The sequence below is a fragment of the Budorcas taxicolor genome, chromosome 13, assembly GCF_023091745.1.
Source record: "Budorcas taxicolor isolate Tak-1 chromosome 13, Takin1.1, whole genome shotgun sequence".
NCBI classification, from domain to species: Eukaryota; Metazoa; Chordata; class Mammalia; order Artiodactyla; family Bovidae; genus Budorcas; species Budorcas taxicolor.
Window position 1 is genome coordinate 36182476 of NC_068922.1, and position 24504 is coordinate 36206979.

The window sequence follows — 24504 nt, forward strand, 5'->3', positions numbered from 1 at the left end:
ACAGGTGCAAGCCAATAGAGAAATTGTCAGCGAATCTGAAATCTGGTCAGGGTGATGATCAAAAAAACGGGGGGACTATCAGGACAGATAGTGGGGGGTGCTAATTTGAGTGGGTGGGACCCTCAGGGACTGTGTTTGTATAAGTGACATTTGAGCTGAGACCCAAAGCTGTGTGTGGGCACCCGCATAGCTTAGCAGCATAACAGGCAGAGTGAATGCCCTGATGGAGGAGGAGGCCCGGGGGGTGAGGAACTAGCCTAAAGTCCCTGTGGTTGGGCACTTGTTGGGGGCACAGCTCCAGCTGGAATCAGGTAGGGGCTGGGCCATGCAGGAGCCCAGCTACCTTGAATTTCAAGGTGCATTGGCAGCCTACCCTTAATCTCAAGTGCAGTGTCAAACATAGACAGATTTGAGTAAGGAAGTGACAACTAATTTATGATTGCTGGGTGTTTCTACTGTGAGTGAAGTCTGGATTCTGACACTCGTTTTCCATATAGTCACTTTGGAATGTACTGCCCTCTCTTTACCAGATCCTAGCTCATCTCAAAACTATGCGTTTCCTCATCAACTTCAACAGAACTTGGGGTTGTGGGCAAAGGGTCTTTAAATTCCCATAGGGAGATGAGAGCCAACCATGGTGGCTAGTTTGGTGTGGTCTCTGAAGTAATTCTGGTGGCGACTGTCCGTTTTCCAAGAACCCTTGCCTCTAGCAGTTAAACTCTTTTCTGTGTGAGGACTTTGTCCTTTCTTCTCCCCAAAGACAGGACTTTCTCTTTAGGGAACAGGGCATCCAGGGTGATGCTTGCTTTACACGGGTCCCTTTTTCACATGGGGACGAATGTGCCCATTTACACTTTTCATCACAGACCACATTCTGCCAGGAAATCCCATGGGTCTTGTGCCCTCTCCACCATTTGCTACTTGCTGTGGTCAGATTTAACGTCTGCCTTTTCTGCGTTCACCCGGGCTTTCTTAACCCTGTGGCCACTGCCTTCATTCAAGTCCATTTATTCTTTTACTTTGTTTTTGAAGATGTTGGGATGGGGGATGACATTTAATCAGAAACATGTATTTTCTGCTTGTACCGAGGTGGTAATTTTGCTTTGATGTTTTATCTTCAAGCATTAACTGTATCTTATGTGTGTGCGATGTGATATTGTCAAGGAGAAACTAGAGCGTCCTCTCCTTGGAATGTTAGTGGAGGGTCTGAGGGAAAATCAGGACACACACTATCATTTTGGGGGTATATTCTATTTTCTAGAGACAGCATGAAGCTCTTTTAATGGTTACTTTAATTTTCACAATATCATAGGTTTTAGGGCTTCCCAGGTGGCTCAGTGGTAAATAATCCACCTGCAATGCAGGAAACCCAGGTTCGATCCCTGGACTGGGAATATCCCCTAAAGAAGGAAATGGCAAGCCACTCACTCCAGTATTCTTGCCTGGGGAATGGACAGAGGAGCCTGGTAGGCTGCAGTTCGTGGGGTCACAAAGAGTTGGACACATCTTTGCTGCTAAACAACAACAATAGTAGGTACTATAGGTACTATTATTATGCTGTTCTGAAGGCTGGAAGTCCAGGATCAGTGCTGCAGCAGATTTGAGGTCTGGTGAGGGCCTGCTTCCTGGATCGTAAACATCCCTCATTTTGTTCTGTGTCCTCCTCTGTGGACTGGGGAAGGAGGGGGAGGCACCCTTTGGGGTCTTTTTTGTTAGAGCACTAACCTTTTTGAGGAGATGTCTGCTCTCCTGACCTGATCACCCCCTGTAGACCCACCTCCTGGTAACATCACATTAGGGGAATAAGTGGCAACATATGAAACATGAAGACTTTCTTTTAGAGCTGTAATGACAGTGCTTGCATGTTAACATGTAAACTCCAAGTAAGCCTAGAACATAATTATTGCTACTTGTATTCTGAGACCTGTCCCAGCTCCATGTCCTTACATTACCCCATCTGCCATTCGCGATACCATCTTCCATCTCTCTGATGAACATTTAGCAGTTCCTGGCTTTTCAATTATTATTGAAATAACAGATCTTTTTTTAATGGCAATCTGATCATTTCACTATGAGGGGAAGAATGAACGAGGTATGTACCAATATTGGATGGTTTATATACTTCTGGAGTGAATAACTCAAGTTCAGTTTTTGTTGAATCACTAACACATTCCAAAGACACTTTAATGCCCTGGCTACTCCCTCTAGAATATTGTTCTGGGAACTAAAGGAATCCGATCTGCCGAGAAAGTTCTGGGAAGTAATTTCAAATAGAAGCACTACATAGTCAACCAAAATCAAGTTTGTTGCTTTTTATAATTTACCTTAAGCCTAAAAACCGTTTTTTGGTATTTACAACCACTTTATCCCATGTCCCTTATAAGAATCTTTGTAGCAATGTTGCCGGCATCCTGGCCTGAATTGCAGGCAAAGTAGCAGGGGCTCCCCTCTTCCCCCTTCTGGCTGTGTTCCAGGAATAGGTACAGGCTCAAAGTTCTGTTTTTTAGCTGTGCTTGTAAGCACAGGCATACTCATAAACTCATGTCACAGAGAACAGCAGTCTGAAGACAAACGTAAGGATCTCTCCTTCAACCACCAAAAAGTTAATTCAAATTAAATGAACTATTCTTTTCAACTTAAAAAATCCCCAAACAAACCATTAAAATCAGGTAGAAACACTGACCAAAATGGATCTCACTGGGCAAATGAACCTAATTACTCATGAAAGTTCAAATATAAAGGTACTTTGAATCTCCTCCTGGAAGCAAAAAGTGATTTTTTCCCCTCACTTTTCTAATAATATTGCACAAGGGAACCAGATGCTACCTTATTAGATGCCAGAATTAATTTACATTAAATTACTGACCCAGTCTTGTAATTCTTACAAGAAGTTCTTCGAAGTTCTGGGTAAGAGTCGCAGGCGTTAAAAAAATACATTACTGAGCTTGTAAGAAAGAAAGGAAAATCACTAGTTGTAGAAATGAGGTGGAAACTGAATGCTCTGCAGGTAACTGGTGTTGAGCTTCTGTTGTGTCTGTGATGAGGGGAATGGCCAGAGGTGGGGTAGGGGGCCACTGTCTTGACGTTGAGCTTCTGTTGTGTCTGTGATGAGGGGAATGGCCAGAGGTGGGGTAGGGGGCCACTGTCTTGACGTTCGGGCTGCAGGAGATACTGAGAAACAGAGAAAATGGTTACTCTGTTAGTGAATGCTCAGGGGAGGAAAATTCTGAGTCCCTTTCTAGGGAGAGGGTGAGGAATTTGATCTGTCTCTTCTTGGGATTAGGTAGGAACAGAAGAAAGTCCACTTTAAGAATGGTAACCATGAGTTGGTTGGTCCACAGCTTGGGGTTTGAGTTTTTTACCTACAAAATCTAAGTGCCCTGGGCTGTGACATTAAGCGGAAGGGCTAATGATGGTTCTACCTCACCTATCGGAAGCAAATAAAAAATATTTCTGTAAAGGTATACCTTTTACCTAGGACTCCTTCATATAACACCCCAACCGAAGATTTCTAACAACCCTCAATTACAGAGCATTTGAGAGGACAGTTTATCTTCAGCGTCTAGTTTATCAGCAGACACCACCAACAGCAAGATTAAAACATGAGCACTCTATATAATCAGTGTTGTATAGCCTATAAAATAAGGACATTTAAAGTGATATTAGTCACAAAAGAAGGCCTTGATCATAGTAACTGGTGGTAGGAAAAGAGAACAGAAAGATCTGTCAAATTCTTTGAACTATAGAAATAAAAAGTATAGTCATTAAAAAAAAAAAATCACCCAAAAACTCTGTGTCTAGATTCATCAGAGATTAGACAAGGCTTAAGAGAACAAAGTAAAAGGGGAATTAGATCTCAGGAAAACTCCCAGGATGCAGAGAGAGAATGAAATTAAGACATACCTACTTGGTGATTCTTTTGATTATAGGATCCACAAAGCTTTGTATAAGAATAAAGGGCTAAGAAGTTTGGTCTTAATAACTATCGAGAGTGCAGATCAAAAGTACAAACACCAAATAAGAAATGGTAACAAGAGAAAAACTATGGAGTAAATTCAAAGACTTCTAAGAGACTATTTTGTGTGAGTAGCACTTTCACTTTTCACTTTCATGCATTGGAGAAGGAAATGGCAACCTACTCCAGTGTTCTTGCCTGGAGAATCCCAGGGACGGTGGAGCCTGGTGGGCTGCCGTCTATGGGGTTGCACAGAGTCGGACACGACTGAAGCGACTTAGCAGCAGCAGCAGCAGCAGCTTCAGATAGCGCCTTTTAAAGCCAGACAAAAATGGGTAACTTTCTAGGGAATAGTATTTTCTGCACCTACTAGGACACATAGAAACAACAAATTGGAGAAATTGCTATTAACAAAGCAGAGGAAATAAAATATCAAAATACCAGAGTCAGCTGGTTTCTTAGGGGAACACCATCAGATATTTAAGAAAGATATCACTGCACTGGTATTTAGATGCTTCCAAAGCACATGAAGGGAGAAAGCTTCCATAGTTTAAAAATAATCAAAGTGTAGCTTTGATATCAAAGACCCAGTAGGGACCAAAAGAAGTACCAGTATTAATTATGAATATTGATGCAGAAATTCTAAATAGAGTATTGGTCAATGGAATTCTCCACTGATTAAAAGAACAATATGTTGTAACACATGAAGTTCATGGTGGGAATACAGGGATGGGTTGGTATTTGGAAACCTCTAAAGAGAACTCATATTAGTCGATCAGATAGGAAAAACAGTATGTATATACTATAAAACATTTTGTGGATTTGACCATTCATTCTTTAAAAGTACTCTTAATAGATTTAGAGCATGTAGATACTGATTTCACAAGATAGGTCTATGGCACTGTAAAGCCAATGTTTATCACCTTAAAGGCAAGAATAAGACAAGCATTCAACTCTCATCAGTTTTATACCCTTTTTTGTTTTTATCTGGAGGTGTCAGCCGAGAAAATTAGCCCTGAGAGGGAGACGAGGCGTGTGAGGGCAGAGGAGGATGCATAGTTGGCACCACTGCCTCTGCTCTTGGTTGTTTTCTTGTTTTAAATTCGCAACTTCTCTTCCTCATCCCTTTTGTTCTCTTGAGCTAAAGGTTGTTTTTTTTTTTTTTTCCCCTTTTGGAGAAAGATTAAATTATTAGTCTTAAAAGAGGGTCTCAGCCATTAGAGTACTTTCATTTTAAAAAATGTTTACACAATATCATGTGTAATTCTTGGCTGTCATTGTGCCCAGTGGGTCTTCTTTTAATACCGAATTCCCTCTTCTCTGTGTTTTAAATAAAGGAGGGCGATAGGTGTGTGTGTGCACACGTGCATGCATGTAGTGTCTGTATGCAAACACGTGCCACTTTTGGATGAGTACTATGATTGAACACAGCAGAGATTCAAACTACTGTATAGTTCTTTTCAGTGCTTTTTAATACTCATAATAGAAGGCAAGGAAAGGATTTTACAGCTTTGATTTATTTACTGTCATTCAGATAACCTCGGCTGTGCTTGGCAGTTTACCTCTACACGTCATTGAGACATTATTTAAAACAAATGATTGCATCGAGACTACTCAGGTTTTATTTACTGAAGCTTATTTAAGGCAGTTTCTTCTGTACCTGTACCAAAGTGAGAATACTGGCACCAGATTTCCTTACAAACATTGAACATTTATTTTCAAGATGTGAATGTAAATAAAGGTACTTAGGCAATGGCACCCCACTCCAGTACTCTTGCCTGGAAAATCCCATGGACGGAGGAGCCTGGTGGGTTGCAGTGTATGGGGTCACTAAGAGTCAGACAAGACTGAGCAACTTCACTTTCACTTTTCACTTTCATGCATTGGAGAAGGCAATGGCAACCCACTCCAGTGTTCTTGCCTGGAGAATCCCAGGGACGGGGGAGCCTGGTGGGCTGCCGTTTATGGGGTCGCACAGAGTCAGACACGACTGAAGCGACTTAGCAGTAGCAGCAGCAGCAGAGCTTTCCTATAAGATTTGGTTACATCTAGAAATGACTTTTATTTTAAATGACTTCTCTCCTGTTTAGATATGTAATTATAGAAAACAAGCCCTTATGAGCACTATTTAATGGAGCATAAATGTATGTATGTTTTGAATTGTCCTTTTTTCTTAATAGTATGTTGTAAACATTTTAACATATGCCATTCCTTTTTAGGATTTTTTTTGAATAATTGCATATATTTTTATCATATGAAATTAATGTAACCAGAGTTTCCTCTTCTATCCAGTTTTCTTTAACCCCTAGCTTCTTTCTATCTTCAGTTTCTTCCATTTTTGCTCTCTTATTCTTCAAGGGAGAAAAGCGAAGTACACTTTTATTATGTAGTTGAATCTGCAAAGGGAAATGTTTAATTAAAATAAATGAGATTTTTCAGATTTGGTGATCCATTGTATTTAGTAAGGGATGCTATTTGTCTTATTGCTGAAGGACATCTTGGATTATTTATCTGTCTTTTGGATTCCAGAATGTTACCCCTCAGGGGAACTTGCCAAACTATATATCAGCGTGAACTTTTCTGGGGCATTACAGAGTGAATAATATAAAGTGTTGCCATGTTATCTAATATAAAAGCCACTGGTCACATAGGAATTTTTAAATGAAAATTAAAAATTCATTTCCTCACATCCAGTAGCCATGCTCAGTCCAGGAACCCCAAGGCTAGTGACTCAGCTCCTGGGCAAGCAGGGCAGGTCCAGCCTCAGAAGGTTTCTTTGTGAACCTTGGGGTCACGTCTGTACATCCTACGTGTTTGTGTATTACAGTTTTTACATCAGTTTGGTTTTAAAGTTTTGTTCCTAGTATACTGGGCTTCCCTAGTGGCTCAGTGGTAAAGAATCTGCCTGCAATGGAGGAGATGTCAGTGATCCCTGGCTCAGGAAGATCCCCTGGAGAAGAAAATGGCAATCCACTCCAGTATTCTTATTTGGAAAATCCCATGGACAGAGAAGCCTGCTGGGCTTCAGTCCATGGGGTTGCAAAGAGTGACCACGACTGAGCTACTAAATAACAGCCATTATAAATACTAGTAAAAAACAGAATTTCAGTATGTTTGGAAAAAGTGAACAGTTCAAAATTATTTAGAGTAATTTTTACTTTGCTAACCAACTTAATTTTTAAAATTATGTTTTGAAGTAGCACACCTTTGAACAAAGGGTTTCCAGTATCTGGAAATTCTAGGAGAACATTTAAAATACTACTAGTATAGTATAGCTGGAGAAGGCAATGGCAGCTCACTCCAGTACTCTTGCCTGGAAAATCCCATGGACGGAGAAGCCTGGTAGGCTGCAGTCCGTGGGGTCGCTAAGAGTCGGACACGACTGAGCGACTTCACTTTCACTTTTCACTTTCGTGCATTGGAGAAAGAAATAGCAACCCACTCCAGTGTTCTTTCCTGGAGAAACCCAGAGGCGGCAGAGCCTGGTGGGCTGCCATCTATGGAATCGCACAGTCGGACACGACTGAAGCGGCTTAGCAGCAGCAGCAGTATAATACAGAGTCCAGGGATGGGCAGGGAGGGATGGACTCTTACACCTTAGAGTGAGGATCTAGAGAGGATGATGTAGAAAGAGGAAGCTGTTTTTAAAAGATACTCAGAAGCAGCAAATTAAATGGAGAAATAGAGCACTTATCTGGGGCATGTAATTTAAGGTTATAATTATAGTAGTTTGATAAATTGAGAAAAATGAGCAACCAGAAGAAAGGAAAAACCAAGGGGAGGGGTGGATGGGAACTGTCAGTCATCCTGTTGTCATTGGCAACAGCCATTGTGATTTGTCGCTTCTCTATCCAGCCTCCTTTCTGTCATATTCACTCAGCTGTGAATGAGGTCAGTGGAGAATGTGGATGAGATGTTAGTCTGAGACAGACTAGTGGAGTGATTAAGTGCTCTGATGCTGAGCCAGATGGCCTGAGTTTTAAATCCCAGCTCCTCCATTTACTATTTGTGGGACCACAGCCAGTCATTTAACTGTGTATCTGTTTATCTGTAAGATGGTGCTGTCTACCTTTCAATGTTGTTGTGAGGGTCATGGAATTAAAATCTACTAAACTCATTGAAGCCCGTATTATTAAGAGTACTAATGACTAGTCTGAGGTAGTACAGGTATGTGGTGAAAGCCTGATTTGGATAAGCCTTGGGGTTTATTGTTGCAGGAAGGCAGGACGCTTAAAGAGGTAGCTGCAATACAGTTAGATGAGTTTTGGGGGCAAGGAAGTTTAGTATTCTATGATAGTATCTGTTCAAGTGACCTAATTCTTGATAATTATTTAAGCAAAATTAGTTTAACTTTTAGGATGGTTGGTTTTTATTTTAGAGTATACTTTAATAGTTTCTTCAAATCAACTATTACTTGTTTCATAGCTTGTATTCTCCAAAATTTGTTTATTTTCATAATATGATAAAAGTTGCAAGCTTCCAAGATGTTAAATAAGAACGTTACCTTGATCATTCTGGTAATATCATAAGTGTCAAAACTCTTTCCCTGATGCTCTGCATTGCGGTTGCCAACAAGGTAAGAAAATCCTCTCTTAGCAATAGCATCTGGCTAATCAAAATAAAACCTGTCTTCCAGACTTTTTACGAGAGTTTGCTTAGTTTCAAGCATAATTAAGAGAGTATTTTACTTGATACCTATTAAGAACAGGAAATCATGAGATACAACCGTTTTTCATATATAAGTGGGAGAGCAGTCATCTCAAATGTAAATACAAAGAGGCTAAAGTATATTTTCAAGCATAAAAATGTAAAGGCACCCATGTAAGAGCTGAAATAGATTACAGTTAGGTGCTAAGAGTTATACATTTGTCAAGGCACCTTTCATTTCTTAATTATCTTTCTGGTTGTATTTTTTAATTTATTTTTTATTAACTATCATTCTAGATTTTTTTTTTAAAGGAACTCAGTTTGTCCTATAATGCATTAAAATATATTCTTTTGTGTTCCTAGGGTAATGGTGATGGGAAATGAAGAATAAAATTATCCTGTATTAAGAGAATTTTTACTGGTTTTCCAAAATGAAAAACTGAAGCTGAATAGTTACGAGAGATGTCTCTAGTTATGAGAAATCCCTTTGTTTTGTAGAAGTTTGGATGGGTGCAGGGGAAAAAATAAAGGCGTGAAGGAGCCCTGTGCTGGGTGAGATGTCTTCCTAGAGGGCTGGCCCTTAGTCTGCACATTGCCTGGTTCTTTGTTCTGGGCTGTTATTACATACCAACTGTCAGCATGTGCCTGCCAGTTTCTTGCTTAGCTTTAATCATAATTTGTGTTTTTAGCAGGAATATAACCTATGACCACTGCCTGAAGTACTGAAGCAATTATGTTTTACAAATTAAACATTATATAAAACTAATGGTTATTTGGGGGGAACAAAGATTTCATTTTCTCATGAGTTCTGTGTCATGATAATCCCACCCCCTGCCCCCCCAGTTTGACTTCATGTTACAAACATGGAAGTGTTGTCCTAGATGAATTATACACACCTATTGTCATCTGTGGGTTTATAGAAACATGTTTGTCTAGAATGTTCAGTAGACCAGTCTCTATTGAAATGATCAGGATGTGTAAATGTCTCAGGTGGTTTGCTGGCAGGTGAACTTAAATTCGTTTGCCTTTCTTCTAGATTCATGAGAAACTTCACTACTACGAGAAGCAGAACCCTGTGCCCGTCCTCCAGGGTGCGGCAGCCTTGGCCAATGATGTAAGTGTGCCTTCCCGGCTCAGGGGGACTCGTCCTCTGCAACCCCCTGGGGCAGGACTCATCCTAGTGTAGACAGATGTGTGTGCTCTGGGACCGCACACTGAAAGAAGCTGTAGGTGCCTCTAAAAGGCCTGAGTTTACCACTGAGTTTACACTGACCCTAGGCTGATTTTCCTTCACTTTCCTATCTTAAAGATTTTGCATGGAGATGCCCTCTAGTCCTTCCTTGGTAACTACAGAATAGAAATTTTAGGCTGTGCCTCTGTGGGGAGAGATGCTATCAGCTGCCAGTGTCTGAGAAAGTCCCAGGCAAGAGAAATGCTTTGGAGAAATAGAGACAAATGAGATGGCTCTATCGCTGACAGTCCTGAAAACGACAGATGCTAGCATAGGAATGAGGCGGATGAAATACATAAAAAGACAGGGTTGTTTTTAAAATGGATTATAAAGCATGGTAATGATTTATGGATGTGAGACCTTTCCAAATTACCTTCATAACCAAAAAATAAATTTGAGCTGCAGTTGGCATTGATGGAGTAGTTAATTTCCTGTAGCTATAATTTTATTTTAAATGTGGAACAGGGAACTAACTTGCTGTTTCTTACTGTTAACTTTCGGACTCAGATGAATTGAGCGCAGACCTGGATAAACTGGAGGGGACACTTAAGCTGGACAAGAAGCACATGTGGTTGGAAGCTGGTTTTAGTGACATCCTTCAGCCTGCTGTTTTTTAATGTTTTAAACTACTATGATAAAACTATAGTTCAGTTTAGTAAGAGAGCTATAAGTATAATATTATGGAAACAAAAACTAACCATCTTCAGAGGTTGTTTTTCTTTGTTACTACTGTGTATTCTAGTTTAGAAAATAAAGCTTGTATAGTGAATCTCCAAGTTGTATATTTTTCATTTAGTTCCCAAACATTTTTTTCTTCCATTTGTAGCTACAGAGATTACAAATTACAAGGATGTTGCAATATACATGTTTTGTGAAGAAGCTTACCTCTGAGTTGCAGAACCTAAACACTTGACACTTGGAAAAACCTTGAAAACCAGTTTTAAAACATTTACTGTTGAGAGTTTGGGGAAATACTTATTTATAAAACAATGTAATTGAGGCACAATCATGTTACAACATATTGCACTTTTTTTAAATTAGAGATTTTTGTGCAAATATAATCTTATCATTTTGTAATTTATCTCAGAAGTGTATTTAAATGTTTAAAAGTGCAAAAAGCCCTTTGTGTCTTTTTGTAAATTAAAAATTTTGTAAAATTGTTACTTTGAAAAAGGAAAAGTACCTTTTGAAATATATTCAGCGAATGTATCAATTTTATCTGGTCTTATTTTCTGTGTATAATTTATTATTACACCCCTCATTTAGAGAAAAGTCCTTTCCCAAGATATGAACAATTATTTTTAACTTGCTAGAAACTATAGGGACAAATGGAAAATTGATGCAGTGTTTTGAGAAGGGTTTTTAAATGAAAATACATGTACATATTTTGCATTCTGTGCTGCATTTTTCATATTTTGAATTTTTTTTTCCTATTTGAATCTTGCTTTTCTTCTTATGAAAATGTTATGATCCTTCTGAGAGCCTAAGATTGCATAGAGATTTTGATAAAAAGGCCCTCTTAATGAAGAATACCAGGTAGGGTCCAAGCTCTGCTCATTTATCTAGCTGGAAGCAACCAATGGGAATTTATAATCTTGGTCAGAGAACAGTCAGGATCTGTGGGACCAGCATAGTTGTCAAGCTATTATAAGTCATTTTATGATTAACCTATTTTATATGTAACAGACTGTGTAGGTAAACATAATAAAAGTTTCACATCATTTGCTCTTTTAGGGGCATTTTCTTTCTTTTTACCCCAGCTCTAAACAGCAAGCTACTGTGGGTTTTTGGAAACCCTGTGGATTTCACCACCTCATTCAGAAGTTCTTTTTTCTGTTTTTTTTTCCTTTTTTTCTTTTTACGGTGTCAACACTTGATCCAGTCCTTTTTACAAGTGGTCCTTTGTCTGCATGCAAAAGACCATTTTGCAGATGAAGTGCTGGGGTTTGCCCTCATTGCAATAAATCAGAAAGGGATCTGGCTGATACGATTTCTTGAGTTGTACTCAGCCGGGAGCTGGGTCTGAAAGCAGGGCTACTAAGAGCCTCAAAAGAAGAGCAGTGATTGATAGTCTGTTTTCTTTCTTGCTGACTTGAGCTTAATCACTGGAAAGTAGCAAGATAGCTTCTCAGTTGTCACAGGTGGAGCACACCCTGTTCTCACTAACTGTTCTTCATGTCAATGTGATCTCCCGTGCAGCTGGCGGAGGAGCTTCAGAACAAGCCATTAAACAGTGAGATCAGAGAGCTGTTGAAGCTACTGTCAAAACCCAATGTGAAGGTGAGGACATGTGACACCTGTAATAAATATCTCCGAAAAGGGCCACTTTCTGGGACTTGAGATGGATTTTGTTTCAACCATCAATTTTCAAGTAAATATGTTTTCGAATAGTGCACAGTATTTTAATCACTTTAATCCCGTTAAGGAAGAAGAGTTGCGTTTTTGATGATGATGTTGTGACAATCTATAAAATACTTAAATTGGGAGGGTCATGATTTAAGTTGGAAAACAGAATGGAGCTTCAAGGTCATTTTTCTTTTAAATGAAGTTTAGAGTACAGGATACAGAACCTATTAAGTGATTTTGTGTAGGTTTGTTTTACTTGGCTAGTTAATGGTGTGCCAGTATGTTTGACAACAATATCTATTTCTCTATGGGACCTTGTCAGCATTCCTCTTCCTCCTCCAGCTTCCTCTGCATTTCCTGCCCACTCCTCTATCATTTTGTGTTTCAATGGACCCTGCTATTTTACAGAGCAAAGCAGTTTTCCAGTAAAATATTGGTAGATCCATCTTGATTCTCCCCACCATTTTTTGTACAAGTTTATCACTTATTTTTCCTCCAGCTGTGATTGGTCAACATAACCTATACATTTTGGACTTGATAACTAATGTACTTGTATGTGAAATATTGTTCAGGAGTCAGAATAACATATAAGTAGGTAATTATGTAATTAAAGTGATCAGGTATCTCATATTTCTGTTAAGCATTTATAGACTGTTGAATGAATATGTCCACCTAAATGCAAAAACTGGTGATTTCTACCTTTTTTGAAAAATGTCCTTTGCAGTGGTACTATATGTGGTCTTAAGCTGATATTCTGTACAAAAAAGATCTTCACGACACAGATAATCACGATGGTGTGATCATTCACCTAGAGCCAGACATCCGGGAACGTGAAGTCAAGTGGGCCTTAGAAAGCATCACTATGAACAAAGCTAGTGGAGTTGATGGAATTCCAGTTGAGCTATTTCAAATCCTGAAAGATGATGCTGTGAAAGTGCTGCACTCAATATGCCAGCAATATTGTAAAAATTAACAGTGGCCACAGGACTGGAAAAGGTCAATTTTCATTCCAATCCCAAAGAAAGGCAATGCCAAAGAATGCTCAAACTACCACACAATTGCACTCATCTCACACACTAGTAAAGTAATTGCTCAAAATTCTCCAAGCCAGGTGTCAGCAATACGTAAACCGTGAACTTCCAGATGTTCAAGCTGGTTTTCGAAAAGGCAGAGGAACCAGAGATCAAATTGCCAACATCCGCTGGATCATCGAAAAAGCAAGAGAGTTCCAGAAAAACATCTATTTCTGCTTTATTGACTATGCCAAAGCCTTTGACTGTGTGGATCACAATAAACTGTGGGAAATTCTGAAAGAGATGGGAATACCAGGCCACCTGACCTGCCTCTTGAGAAATCTGTATGCAGGTCAGGAAGCAACAGTTAGAACTGGACATGGAACAACAGACTGGTTCCAAATAGGAAGAGGAGTACGTCAAGGCTGTATATTGTCACCCTGCTTATTTAACTTCTGTGCAGAGTACATCATGAGAAACGCTGCGCTGGAAGAAGCACAAGCTGAAATCAAGATTGCCGGGAGAAATATCAATAACCTCAGATATGCAGATGATGCCACCCTTATGGCAGAAAGTGAAGAGGAGCTAAAAAGCCTCTTGATGAAAGTGAAAGAGGAGAGTGAGAAAGTTGGCTTAAAGTTCAACATTCAGAGAACTAAGATCATGACATCTGGTCACATCACTTCATGGGAAATAGATGGGGAAACAGTGTCAAAGACTTTATTTTTTTGGGCTCCAAAATCACTGCAGATGGTGACTGCGGCCATGAAATTAAAAGACGCTTACTCCTTGGAAGAAAAATTATGACCAACCTAGATAGCATATTGAAAAGCAGAGACATTACTTTGCCGACTAAGGTCCGTCTAGTTAAGGCTATGGTTTTTCCAGTGGTCATGTATGGATGTGAGAGTTGGACTGTGAAGAAAGCTGAGTGCTGAAGAATTGATGCTTTTGAACTGTGGTGTTGGAGAAGACTCTTGAGAGTTCCTTGGACTGCAAGGAGATCCAACCAGGCCATTCTGAAGGAGATCAACCCTGGGATTTCTTTGGAAGGAATGATACTAAAGCTGAAACTCCAGTACTTTGTCCACCTCATGCGAAGAGTTGACTCATTGGAAAAGACTCTGATGCTGGGAGGGATTGAGGGCAGGAGGAGAAGGGGACGACAGAGGATGAGATGGCTGGATGGCATCACGGACTCAATGGACGTGAGTCTGAGTGAACTCCGGGAGATGGTGATGGACAGTGAGGCCTGGCGTGCTGTGATTCATGGAGTCGCAAAGAGTCGGACACGACTGAGTGACTGAACTGAACTGAAGCTGATATTCAGAAAAAGAAAGTATTAAATAAAACATAAAGGGAGAACATGTATGGCCTATGATTTCTCAACCATATAAGCAAATATAACGCAAATGAATGTATATCTGTAAAGGGTAAATGAACTATGATTAGTGATGTGAGGTGAACTGGCTGGCGCAGAGAAGATTTGCTGCATTTAGTTCTAGAAGAAGAAAGATCCTATTACTGTAGAATGGTTGCCTGATATTGAAGAGAGAGTACACAGAAAGTGAAGAGCTTAGGGGAGATTCATGAGTGCTCTGAAACGTTCTTCACTGGGCCCTTCCATGTTCTGCACATGGAAAGTTGATATTAATCAGAACATAGGGAGAAGCCTTGAGGTGCTTGGTAAGCTCCTTGTTGAGAGTATTATCTTGGTTTGAATCTTAGAAACTAAAGAGGAATGTTTCTGACCCCTAGCAAACAAAATGTATTTTTTGTATTCCATTCAAGAGTGTTTGAAATGGAATAGCTAGTAATTAGGAGGGTATCAGTTCAGTTCAGTTCAGTTCAGTCGCTCAGTCGTGTCCAACTCTTTGTGACCCCATGAATCGCAGGACGCCAGGCCTCCCTGTCCATCACCATCTCCCGGAGTTCACTCAGACTCACGTCCATCGAGTCCGTGATGCCATCCAGCCATCTCATCCTCTGTCGTCCCCTACTCCTCCTGCCCCCAGTCCCTCCCAGCATCAGAGTCTTTTTCAATGAGTCAACTCTTTGCATCAGGTGGCCAAAGTACTGGAGTTTCAGCTTTAGTATCATTCCTTCCAAAGAAATCCCAGGGTTGATCTCCTTCAGAATGGCCTGGTTGGATCTCCTTGCAGTCCAAGGAACTCTCAAGAGTCTTCTCCAACACCAAAGTTCAAAAGCATCAATTCTTCAGCGCTCAGCCTTTTTCACAGTCCAACTCTCACATCCATACGTGACCACAGGAAAAACCATAGCCTTAACTAGACGGACCTTAGTCGGCAAAGTAATATCTCTGCTTTTGGATATACTATCTAGGTTGGTCGTAACTTTTCTTCCAAGGAGTAAGCGTCTTTTAATTTCATGGCCGCAGTCACCATCTGCAGTGATTTTGGAGCCCAAAAAAATAAAGTCTTTGACACTGTTTCCCCATCTATTTCCCATGAAGTGATGGGACCAGATGCCATGATCTTCGTTTTCTGAATGTTGAGCTCTAAGCCAACTTTTCGCTCTCCTCTTTCACTTTCATCAAGAGGCTTTTTAGCTCCTCTTCACTTTCTGCCATAAGGGTGGCATCATCTGCATATCTGAGGTTATTGATATTTCTCCCGGCAATCTTGATTCCAGTTTGTGTTTCTTCCAGTCCAGCGTTTCTCATGATGTACTCTGCACAGAAGTTAAATAAGCAGGGTGACAATATACAGCCTTGACGTACTCCTTTTCCTATTTGGAACCAGTCTGTTGTTCCATGTCCAGTTCTAACTGCTGCTTCCTGACCTGCATACAGATTTCTCAAGAGGCAGGTTAGGTGGCCTGGTATTCCCATCTCTTTCAGAATCTTCCACAGTTTATTGTGATCCACACAGTCAAAGGCTTTGGCATAGTCAATAAAGCAGAAATAGATGTTTTTCTGGAACTCTCTTGCTTTTTCGATGATCCAGCGGATGTTGGCAATTTGATCTCTGGTTCCTCTGCCTTTTCGAAAACCAGCTTGAACATCAGGGAGTTCACAGTTCACGTGTTGCTGAAGCCTGGCTTGGAGAATTTTGAGTGTTACTTTTCTAGCATGTGAGATGAGTGCAATTGTGCAGTAGTTTGAGCATTCTTTGGCATTGCCTTTCTTTGGGATTGGAATGAAAACTGACCTTTTCCAGTCAACTGGATGGAAACTGGTGTTTGGCTGGAGAGTGGTGCTGGATCTCAGTTGGTTATGAGGTAATAGAAGATGTGTCTGCCCCAGGTTCCTAGATAGTTTCCTGAGTGATGAGAGCACTGGGAGCGTCTTTTGTACTTACATATGTCTCTGACCCAGTCCGTGGCACAGGTCTCCTGAAAACCTTGTAACTTTCTAAGTGGTAAGGGCAATAGGAGCATCTCTGTTCTAATGTGGTAACTCTGGGTGGGTTCCTATCTGGAGGCTGGTCCCCAGCAAGACCACACCAGGATTAGAAGCTTAGAATTTTCAGCCTTACTCTCTAACCAATTATGTTTTAGAAATTACAAAGCACTGCAGCCCGCGCCTCCCGCGCTTCCCTGCCCTGCCCCCACTTCCCAGTGGCAGATGCAGGCGTCTGTGCTGCTTTTCCGCTGGGGGAGTTACTGTTGGGCTTGTAATCTCTTGGTTTTAATTATTTCTTTATTTTTCCCTTCCTGTTATGTTGCCCTCTGTGTTTCCAAGGCTCACCACAGACTCGGCAGGGAGAGTGTTTCCTGGTGTTTGGAAACCTCTCTTCTTAAAATTCCCTTCCCCGGACGGGCTTCCCTTCCGGGGACAGAGCTCCCTCCCCACCTCCTTTGTCTCCTTTCTCGTCTTTTATATTTTTTCCCTACCTGTTTTTGAAGACAATGGTCTGCTTTTCTGGTTACCTGATGTCCTCTGCCAGCCTACAGAAGTTGTTTTGTGGAGTTTGCTCAGTGTTGAAATGTTCTTTTGAGGAATTTGTGAGGGAGAAAGTGGTCTTCACGTCCTATTCCTCCGCCATCTTAGGACCACCTTGTTTTAGAAATTAAAGATTTTATAAAGTTAATGGTTATTTGGGGGAAACAAAGCTTTCATTTCCACATGAGTTCTAGTAATGATGATCCCACTCCCTAGTTTGACTTCATGTTACAAATAAGGAAGCATCATAATAGATGAATTAATTATGCCTACATGAGAAAGTTCCACAAAATCCCCGAAGTGTAATGTCCAGAGAACTTTCAGGCTCAGGACACATCCATGTACCAGGAAGGGGATGCACCCAACGCCATGGGGCAGAAACTCCTACCTTCCCCTGTGTAACTCTTCATCTGGCTGTTCATCTATGTCTTTTTATCATAGCCTTTAATAAACTGGTAAATGTAGGTGCTTCCCTGAATCCTGTGACATGCTGGAGCAAGTTGTTCAAACCCATGGAGGGGGTTATTGGGACCTCTGATCTACAATGGGTTGACCAGAAGCACAGGTGGCCACCTGAAGTGGTGACCTGGTGCTCTGTCCCGGAAGATGAACTCAGAACTGGGTTGAATTCCAGGACACCCAGATGGCATCATAGAAAAAGCGTGGTGTCAAGAATCCCCCCCCAACACATTTGAGAGTTTTGTTTTGTGTGAGCAGAAAGGGAGGCACACAGGAGGAAAGGAAACAAACTCCAGAAGGAAGAGAAATGTGGGTTCCCTTTATGATGGCATCGTGCAACACCATTGGATGAAGCTTTATAATTAAGTGCTTAAACTTTGTTATGGCAAAAATACCTCAGATGAATGATTTTGTCTATTTTCACATTTATATAACAGAGTGGCTAAGGAATGGCTGAGAAGTCAGCATGGAAGGTGTGTATTCACCTTTCATGTAGGAAAATAACATGTAGAAAATGGGTAATGTTGCAGACTCATGATGGTACAGTCAACAGCGACAATTTCTCGTTCACCAGTCTCGAGAAGAAAATATTTTTCTTTGCAATTTCCCCTAGCGTTTAACATTACTTTCTTCGAAATCATTTCTACTAACCACCATCACGCTGAATCTCTCTTTTGAAGGTAATTACTTTAAGAGGTATAGTTCCCAAATAAATTTTAAGCTGTTTCAAAATACAATCAAATACTTTTTGTCTTGGGAACAAATGAAAAAATTTGCTTTTTGCATTTTTTCTGAGAGCAAAGCAAGGTGCAGTGGAATATGACATATATACATGAATAGTGAGTGAAAGTTGCTCAGTTGGGTCCAACTGTTTGCCATCCCATGGACTATAGCCCACCAGGTTTCTCTGTCCATGGACTTGTTCAGGTAAGAAGACAGGAGTAGGTTTCCATTTCCTTTTCTAATTAGGGGAGATAGGGGAATGAATTATTTACTTTTTGAAGATTGCTCTTCCAGTTAAAATATTTAATTCACAATACTGAAAGGAAACCTGAAGTGTACCTCCGAAGTAATAATGGTTTTTTAAAAACACGCATATATATATACAACCAAGTATACAGCCCACGATAAAATGATGATATGCGATTTCTATAGATCTGCCAACTCATTTTTGAAAAGCGTTAAAACTTTCTTTGGTAAATTGTAAATGTCAGCACAGTTGGATCTTTGTTCATTTATTTTTACATAAATTCAGTGCCTCCTCTGTGCAGTCCCCATAGATACACCTTGAGGAAGATACATGAACACATGTGAAGAATAGTGAAGGTGATAGGAGAAATAGTGGGTAAAAAGAGGGAACACCCAGAAATAGTGTGGAGCACGTAGGAATGGAGACAGGGTTGAAGAATACTTTGCAGACAGGGATGTGGTCCATATAAGGTGACAGCTGGAGATTGAGTGTGAGGTAACCAGAGAGTCAGGAATCGGTCAGGAGAGGGAGGCAAAGAAAGAAAGGTTTCAGTACAGTGACTAGTATGTGAAGTCCCACAAAGAAAATGATTTGTCAAGTTCGAGGATGTACAGCAGACTTCAAACTGTGGCTGATAAACAGCTTATAAAAAAGGGAAGGGCAGGAGCTGGACAGTAGTGCCTGTGAGTCAGGGCTGGACATCCTGGTTTGCCCAAGACAGTCTTTTTTTTGCCAGACCAGTTCCAGTGTTATTAACAGCCTCCCTTTTAATTTTCCTTGTTTCCTTATTTAGATGATATATTCTATGGACTTTCTAATTATGGGCTTATTCAAAAGTTTGAGTTTCCTTCTAGGAGCAGTGGAAAGTCATTGGAAGGGTTTGAATAAGTGACACCATCAATCTTGAGTGTAATATGCACAGTAGTTCCCTGGGGTGGAGGGTTGGTGGCTGGATCAGAGGAATGGATCCCAAATGGAGGAAGCCAAGGGGGAGCCTATAGAAATGATTAGGGTAATATGTGATTGTGGTCCTAACAAAGAATGTGAAGGATGGAGGCAAGGGAGTGGGGGATGGGTGGAATTGGATGTATCTTCAATACGAGGTGTTGGGACAGCTGCTTAATTATTTGGGAAAAATAAAGAGGCCTACTAAAATGGAATCCAAACATATTAAAGATGGAAGTGTAAAAATTGAACCATAATCATGGGATAGAAGAAGAGCATTTGCAGCTTCAGGGACAGTTGGACACACACACATGAAAAGTTAAAAAAAAAATTCGTACATGAGGTTGGAAGGAATAACATCCTTATAAATGATTTGTGATATTGCCTTTAATAAAATATGCTAGTTTATTTGTTGCTGTTCAGTTGCTAAGTCGTGTCCAACTCTTTGCGACCCCATGGACTGCAGCATGCTAGGCTCCTCTGTCCTCCACTGGCTGCCAGAGTTTGCTCAGATTGGTGTCCATTGATTTGGTGATACTGTCTAACCATCTCACCTCTGCTGCTCCTTTCTCCTTTTGCCTGCAGTCTCTCCCAGCATTAGGGTGTTTTCCTAGTGAGTTGGCTCTTTGTGTCAGGTGGCCAAAGTATTGGAGCTTCAGCAACAGTCTTTCCAATAGTTTACTACTTTGACTTTAGTTTTACCTTTAACAAGTGACTTGATAAAACTTTAAGAAATAAGAAGAAAGCAATTTTGGATAATACACAATTGTGTTTTGAATTTAAATTAAAAAATAGAAGTCTCTATCCGTTGCTTTCCTAGTGAAGACCATTCATATGCTTCATGACTTTTTATTTCTTCTGTAAATCATGTATTCATATACTTTTAGCGGTAGTTCATCTTAACTGACTGCATCACCTTTCATTCTTTTTTGTATACAAAAATATTGCACATATATTTCCCACCATTATAAATAGGGTAATAGGATGCACTACTTCCTGTATTGGATTACACTCAGTCTTCAAATTTTTGAATTGATCAGTTGCCATATACAAAAAATTAATAAGTGTTATTCAATAGTGTCTACAAAATCCAGTCTTATTGTCCAAATCTTAAAGTCCAGGAAAAGTAAAGTATAAAGGAAGCCACATGGTGAGAAAACGGTGGTGGTAGTGTCACAAAAGGCCACATAGATATAACACACTCTAAAGCATGCTGCAGTGGGGGAAGGGGAAGGACCCATGTAGGGGCACTGAAGGAGGGAGCCTGATTTCTACAGAGACTTTGTTTCCAGAGAAAGCAGAATCATCAGTAAATAAAAGCACTTCCTAGGCATCACCTTGCCACATTAAAGGCAAATCAGCCTCTTTGAGTTGTCATTCAGTGGCTCTTTTTTGATAAAAGTGAGGTGACATCATCTCTAGAACATGGTTTTATAATTTAGGAAGTCAGGGAAAATTTGGTAGATTTAAAAAAAGGCAATAAAATAAAAAGATTTGTTGTAATTTTTTAGCTTTCCAAAACATTCACTTACCAGAAATTACTCATTGCCCGGGCATGCAGAAAGGACGAGACTTCATTAAAGCATACTGAAGGGAAAAGTTAAGCTTCCTTCTGGAGGAATAAATCAAGGTTACTCATCCTTATGAGTTAGACACTTAATTCTAAGGACCTGACAGATACTTAGAACATAGAGTTGACTCCAGGGGGTCCAAGGCAGCAAGAGCTCAGAAGTCTGATGAGTTACAAAGCCCAGTGTTCCATTTCCTGCAGATTCTTCTAAGCAACAGGTAAACCCATCAGTTGTGATTGGTGGCTATGGCATATGGAAACACAATTTCATTTAGGTATTGCCTTTTGAAGGGAAAATCTGTATAGTCAAGAATAAGTTGGTTAAAACAGAAGAGTGGAAAACAAAGTTACTTTTACTTGTCCAAAATAAAAATGCTGCTAACAAAACTACTTATGCAGCAAAGCTGTTAAAAATTACGAATTTGGTATCTGTAAATCTTAAAAGTTTTTTATTTTTGGAATCCAGATATGAAAATACAGCGCTAAGGAGGAAAAATACATAGCTGGTGTTTTATCATTGCCTTTCAACCATCATGAAAGTGTTAGTTGCTCATCATGTCTGACTCTTTGTGACCCATGGACTGTAGCCCGGTAGGCTCCTCTGTCCATGGAATTCTCCAGACAAGAATACTGGAATGGGTAGCCATTCCCTTCTCCAGGGGATTTTCCCAACACAGGGATTGAGCCTGGGTCTCCTGCATTGCCAGCAGATTCTTTACTGTCTGAGCCATCACAGAAGCCCCAGCCATCATATCCACTTTAAAATATGTTCATTAGCATTCACTATTATTTTTACTAGGTGCAAGATGGTTACCATAAACACACAGATAGTGAACAATTCTAGTGCTCTTATTAGATCTGTGTTCCCATCTGTGATTACTCCTCCTGTCTGAAAGACTTCTTATAACATTTTTGGTAATGCAAGTCGGCTGGTGATGAATTCCTTCAGCTTCTGTGTGTCTTTAAGAAGTTCACAATATTCCTTGCTTTGAAAAGGTGTTTTTGCTAGGTATAGAATTTTAGGTTGACAATAGTTTTCTTTGAGTATTTTAAAGATGTTGCTCCATTGTCCCGTGGCTCACATTGTTGCTGATGGGAAGTGAGGAGACATTTTTATCTTTTTTCTTTTGTATGTAATGTGCTTTTTTTCTTTGACTGATTTTAAGATTTCCTTTTTCACTAGTTTTATGCAATTTGATGTTATTTATTTTCTGTTTATTGTGCTTTGAAACATTTGGGCTTTTTTATTTCCATCAAATTTGGAGTATTTTCTGTCATATTTCTTCATACTTTTTAAAGAACCTCTCCTGTCTTTGGAGATGCCAATTAGGTGCATATAATAGGCCACTGAAGTCCCACAGCTCAATAATCATGTGTTCACAATTTTTCTTTATATTTTCTTTGTGTTTCATTTTGCATAATTTTTTGCTTTGCCTACAAGTGTTAATCTCATTCAGTGTACTTTTTTTCATTCATTCACTGTACCTTTTAATCTATAGAAGCTTGATTTGAATGTTTTTTGTATATCTCAAGTCTCATGTTCAGCCCTTCTAGCTTTCTGAACATTTAGAGTGCAATTATAACTGTTAATTTTCTTTTCTGTGATTTGTCTATAAGATTTAGTTCTGTATAATTTTAACATCTGTGTAATTTTTCAGGGTTTAGTTAATAGCTTTATATTTTTCATCATTGTGTAGTTTCTGCTTTCTTTACATGCCTAGTAATTTTTGACTGACAGTCATTGTGAGTTTTGCTTCCTTTGATGCTGGATATTTTTGTATTTTTATAGATAATATTCTTGATTTCACATCATGCAGTTAAGTAATCTGGAAACATTTTGATCTTTCAGAGGCTTGCTATTAAGCTGTGTTAGGTGAGATCTTAGCAGTGTGTAATCTTGGGCTAATTATTTCCCACTATGAAGACAGTGCCCTTTCTCTACTAATTCTCCTCAATGCCCTGCGAATTGTGAGAATTTTAACTTGTGGGAACAGGAGCTACTCTTGCCCTGTGCAAGTTTCAGGGATCGCTTCCTCTTATGCAGGGTTTCTCAGCCTCGGAACTGTTTAAGTTTGAGGACTGATAATTATCAGGGGGCGGGGCGGGGATTGCTCAGTATGGTGTCAGTTGCCAGGGAGCATCTCTGGCCTCTGTGCCCTAGATGGCATTGGATGCGTGTGCGCTCAGTTGTGTCTGCCTCCTTGCGACCCCATGGACTGTAGCCCACCAGACTCCTCTGTCCATGGGATTTTCCAAGCAAGAATACTGAAGTGGGTTGCTGTTTCTTCCTCCAAGGGATCTTCCTGACCCAGGGATAAAACCTACATCTCTTGCATCCACTGCATTGGCAGGCAGATTCTTTACCACTGAGCCACCTGGGAAGCCAGATGGCAATGGCATCCTTTGAATCATGACAAACCAGAGATGTCCCCAGACAGCCCTCTGTTCCCAGTCACTCTTCTAATCCTTTCTGGGAGCTGTCCATACACAAGCCTTGGCTAAGGACTCAAGAAACTCTGTGTCTGTGTCGCTCACTCTACTCTCATCCCTTTGCTGAGAACTTTAACCCCTTGACCTCCCTAGATTCCCAGCTCTCTCATCTCCACTAAGGAAGACGGCTGCATTCCACCTGGGTTCCTTTTCCTCCAACACAGCCAGGAACCTTGCTCTAGACAGTAAGCTGGGCAGTCTTAGGGCCACAGTTATTTCCTTTCTCTCAGTGGTCACTGTTCTCCTTTTATTTCATGTCCAATGTTTTAAAAAATCATTGGTTCATTATCTTTTTCTGAAAATTTTCTCTAATAGGTACCTGGTAACTTCACCTTCGTTTCCATCCTCATTCTTGAACAGTACTTTTGCTAGATACACAATTCTGAGCTGACTATTATTTTTTAATATGTTTTTATCTTCTAGTTATATTGCTGCTTGATCACTCAGTTCTTATTTTTTTTTCTTTCTCATGATCTGTGTTTTTCTCTGGTATTTTTAAGAACTACTTTCTGGCATTCTGTCTTTTCACTATGATGTATGTAAGCATGGGTTAATTTTTATTTTTCCTGCTTCCTGAATCTTCAGATTGTGTTTCCCATCAACTATCAGAAATGTGCAGCTATTTATCTCGTCAGATATTTTATCATCTTGATGCTGTTCATTCTATCCCTTTAAAATTTTTGTTGGGTACCACAAACCATAAAGGAAAAAATATTATTGGGCTCATTAATTTGGACCTTTTTGTAAAATAAAAAAATACTAATAAGAAAGTGAAAGGACAAGTTACCAAATGGGAGAATGAGAGAATGTATTTATGGCACAAAGCCTTGGATCCAGCATATTATAAAGGACTGTTACAAATCAAGAAGAGAAAGAGAAAGAGGAAGGGAAAAATGTGCAAGGATCTTGAACAGGCATTTCTTAAAGGTGTTATGAGAATGATGAACTTTCAACCATTAGAAGATACCACTGTA

The 24504-nt window shown here is 40.0% G+C and overlaps 1 protein-coding gene across 2 annotated transcripts in view; it reads left to right on the forward strand.

Moving 5' to 3' along the window:
• MPP7 (MAGUK p55 scaffold protein 7) overlaps positions 1-24504 on the forward strand; it is a 227844-nt gene that overhangs the window by 135949 nt on the left and 67391 nt on the right. For both annotated transcript variants that reach the window (XM_052650871.1, XM_052650870.1), the window contains exons 4-5: positions 9639-9716; positions 12033-12113. In XM_052650871.1, coding sequence (XP_052506831.1) covers positions 9639-9716; positions 12033-12113 — 159 coding nt within the window. The remainder of the gene's footprint in view (positions 1-9638; positions 9717-12032; positions 12114-24504) is intronic.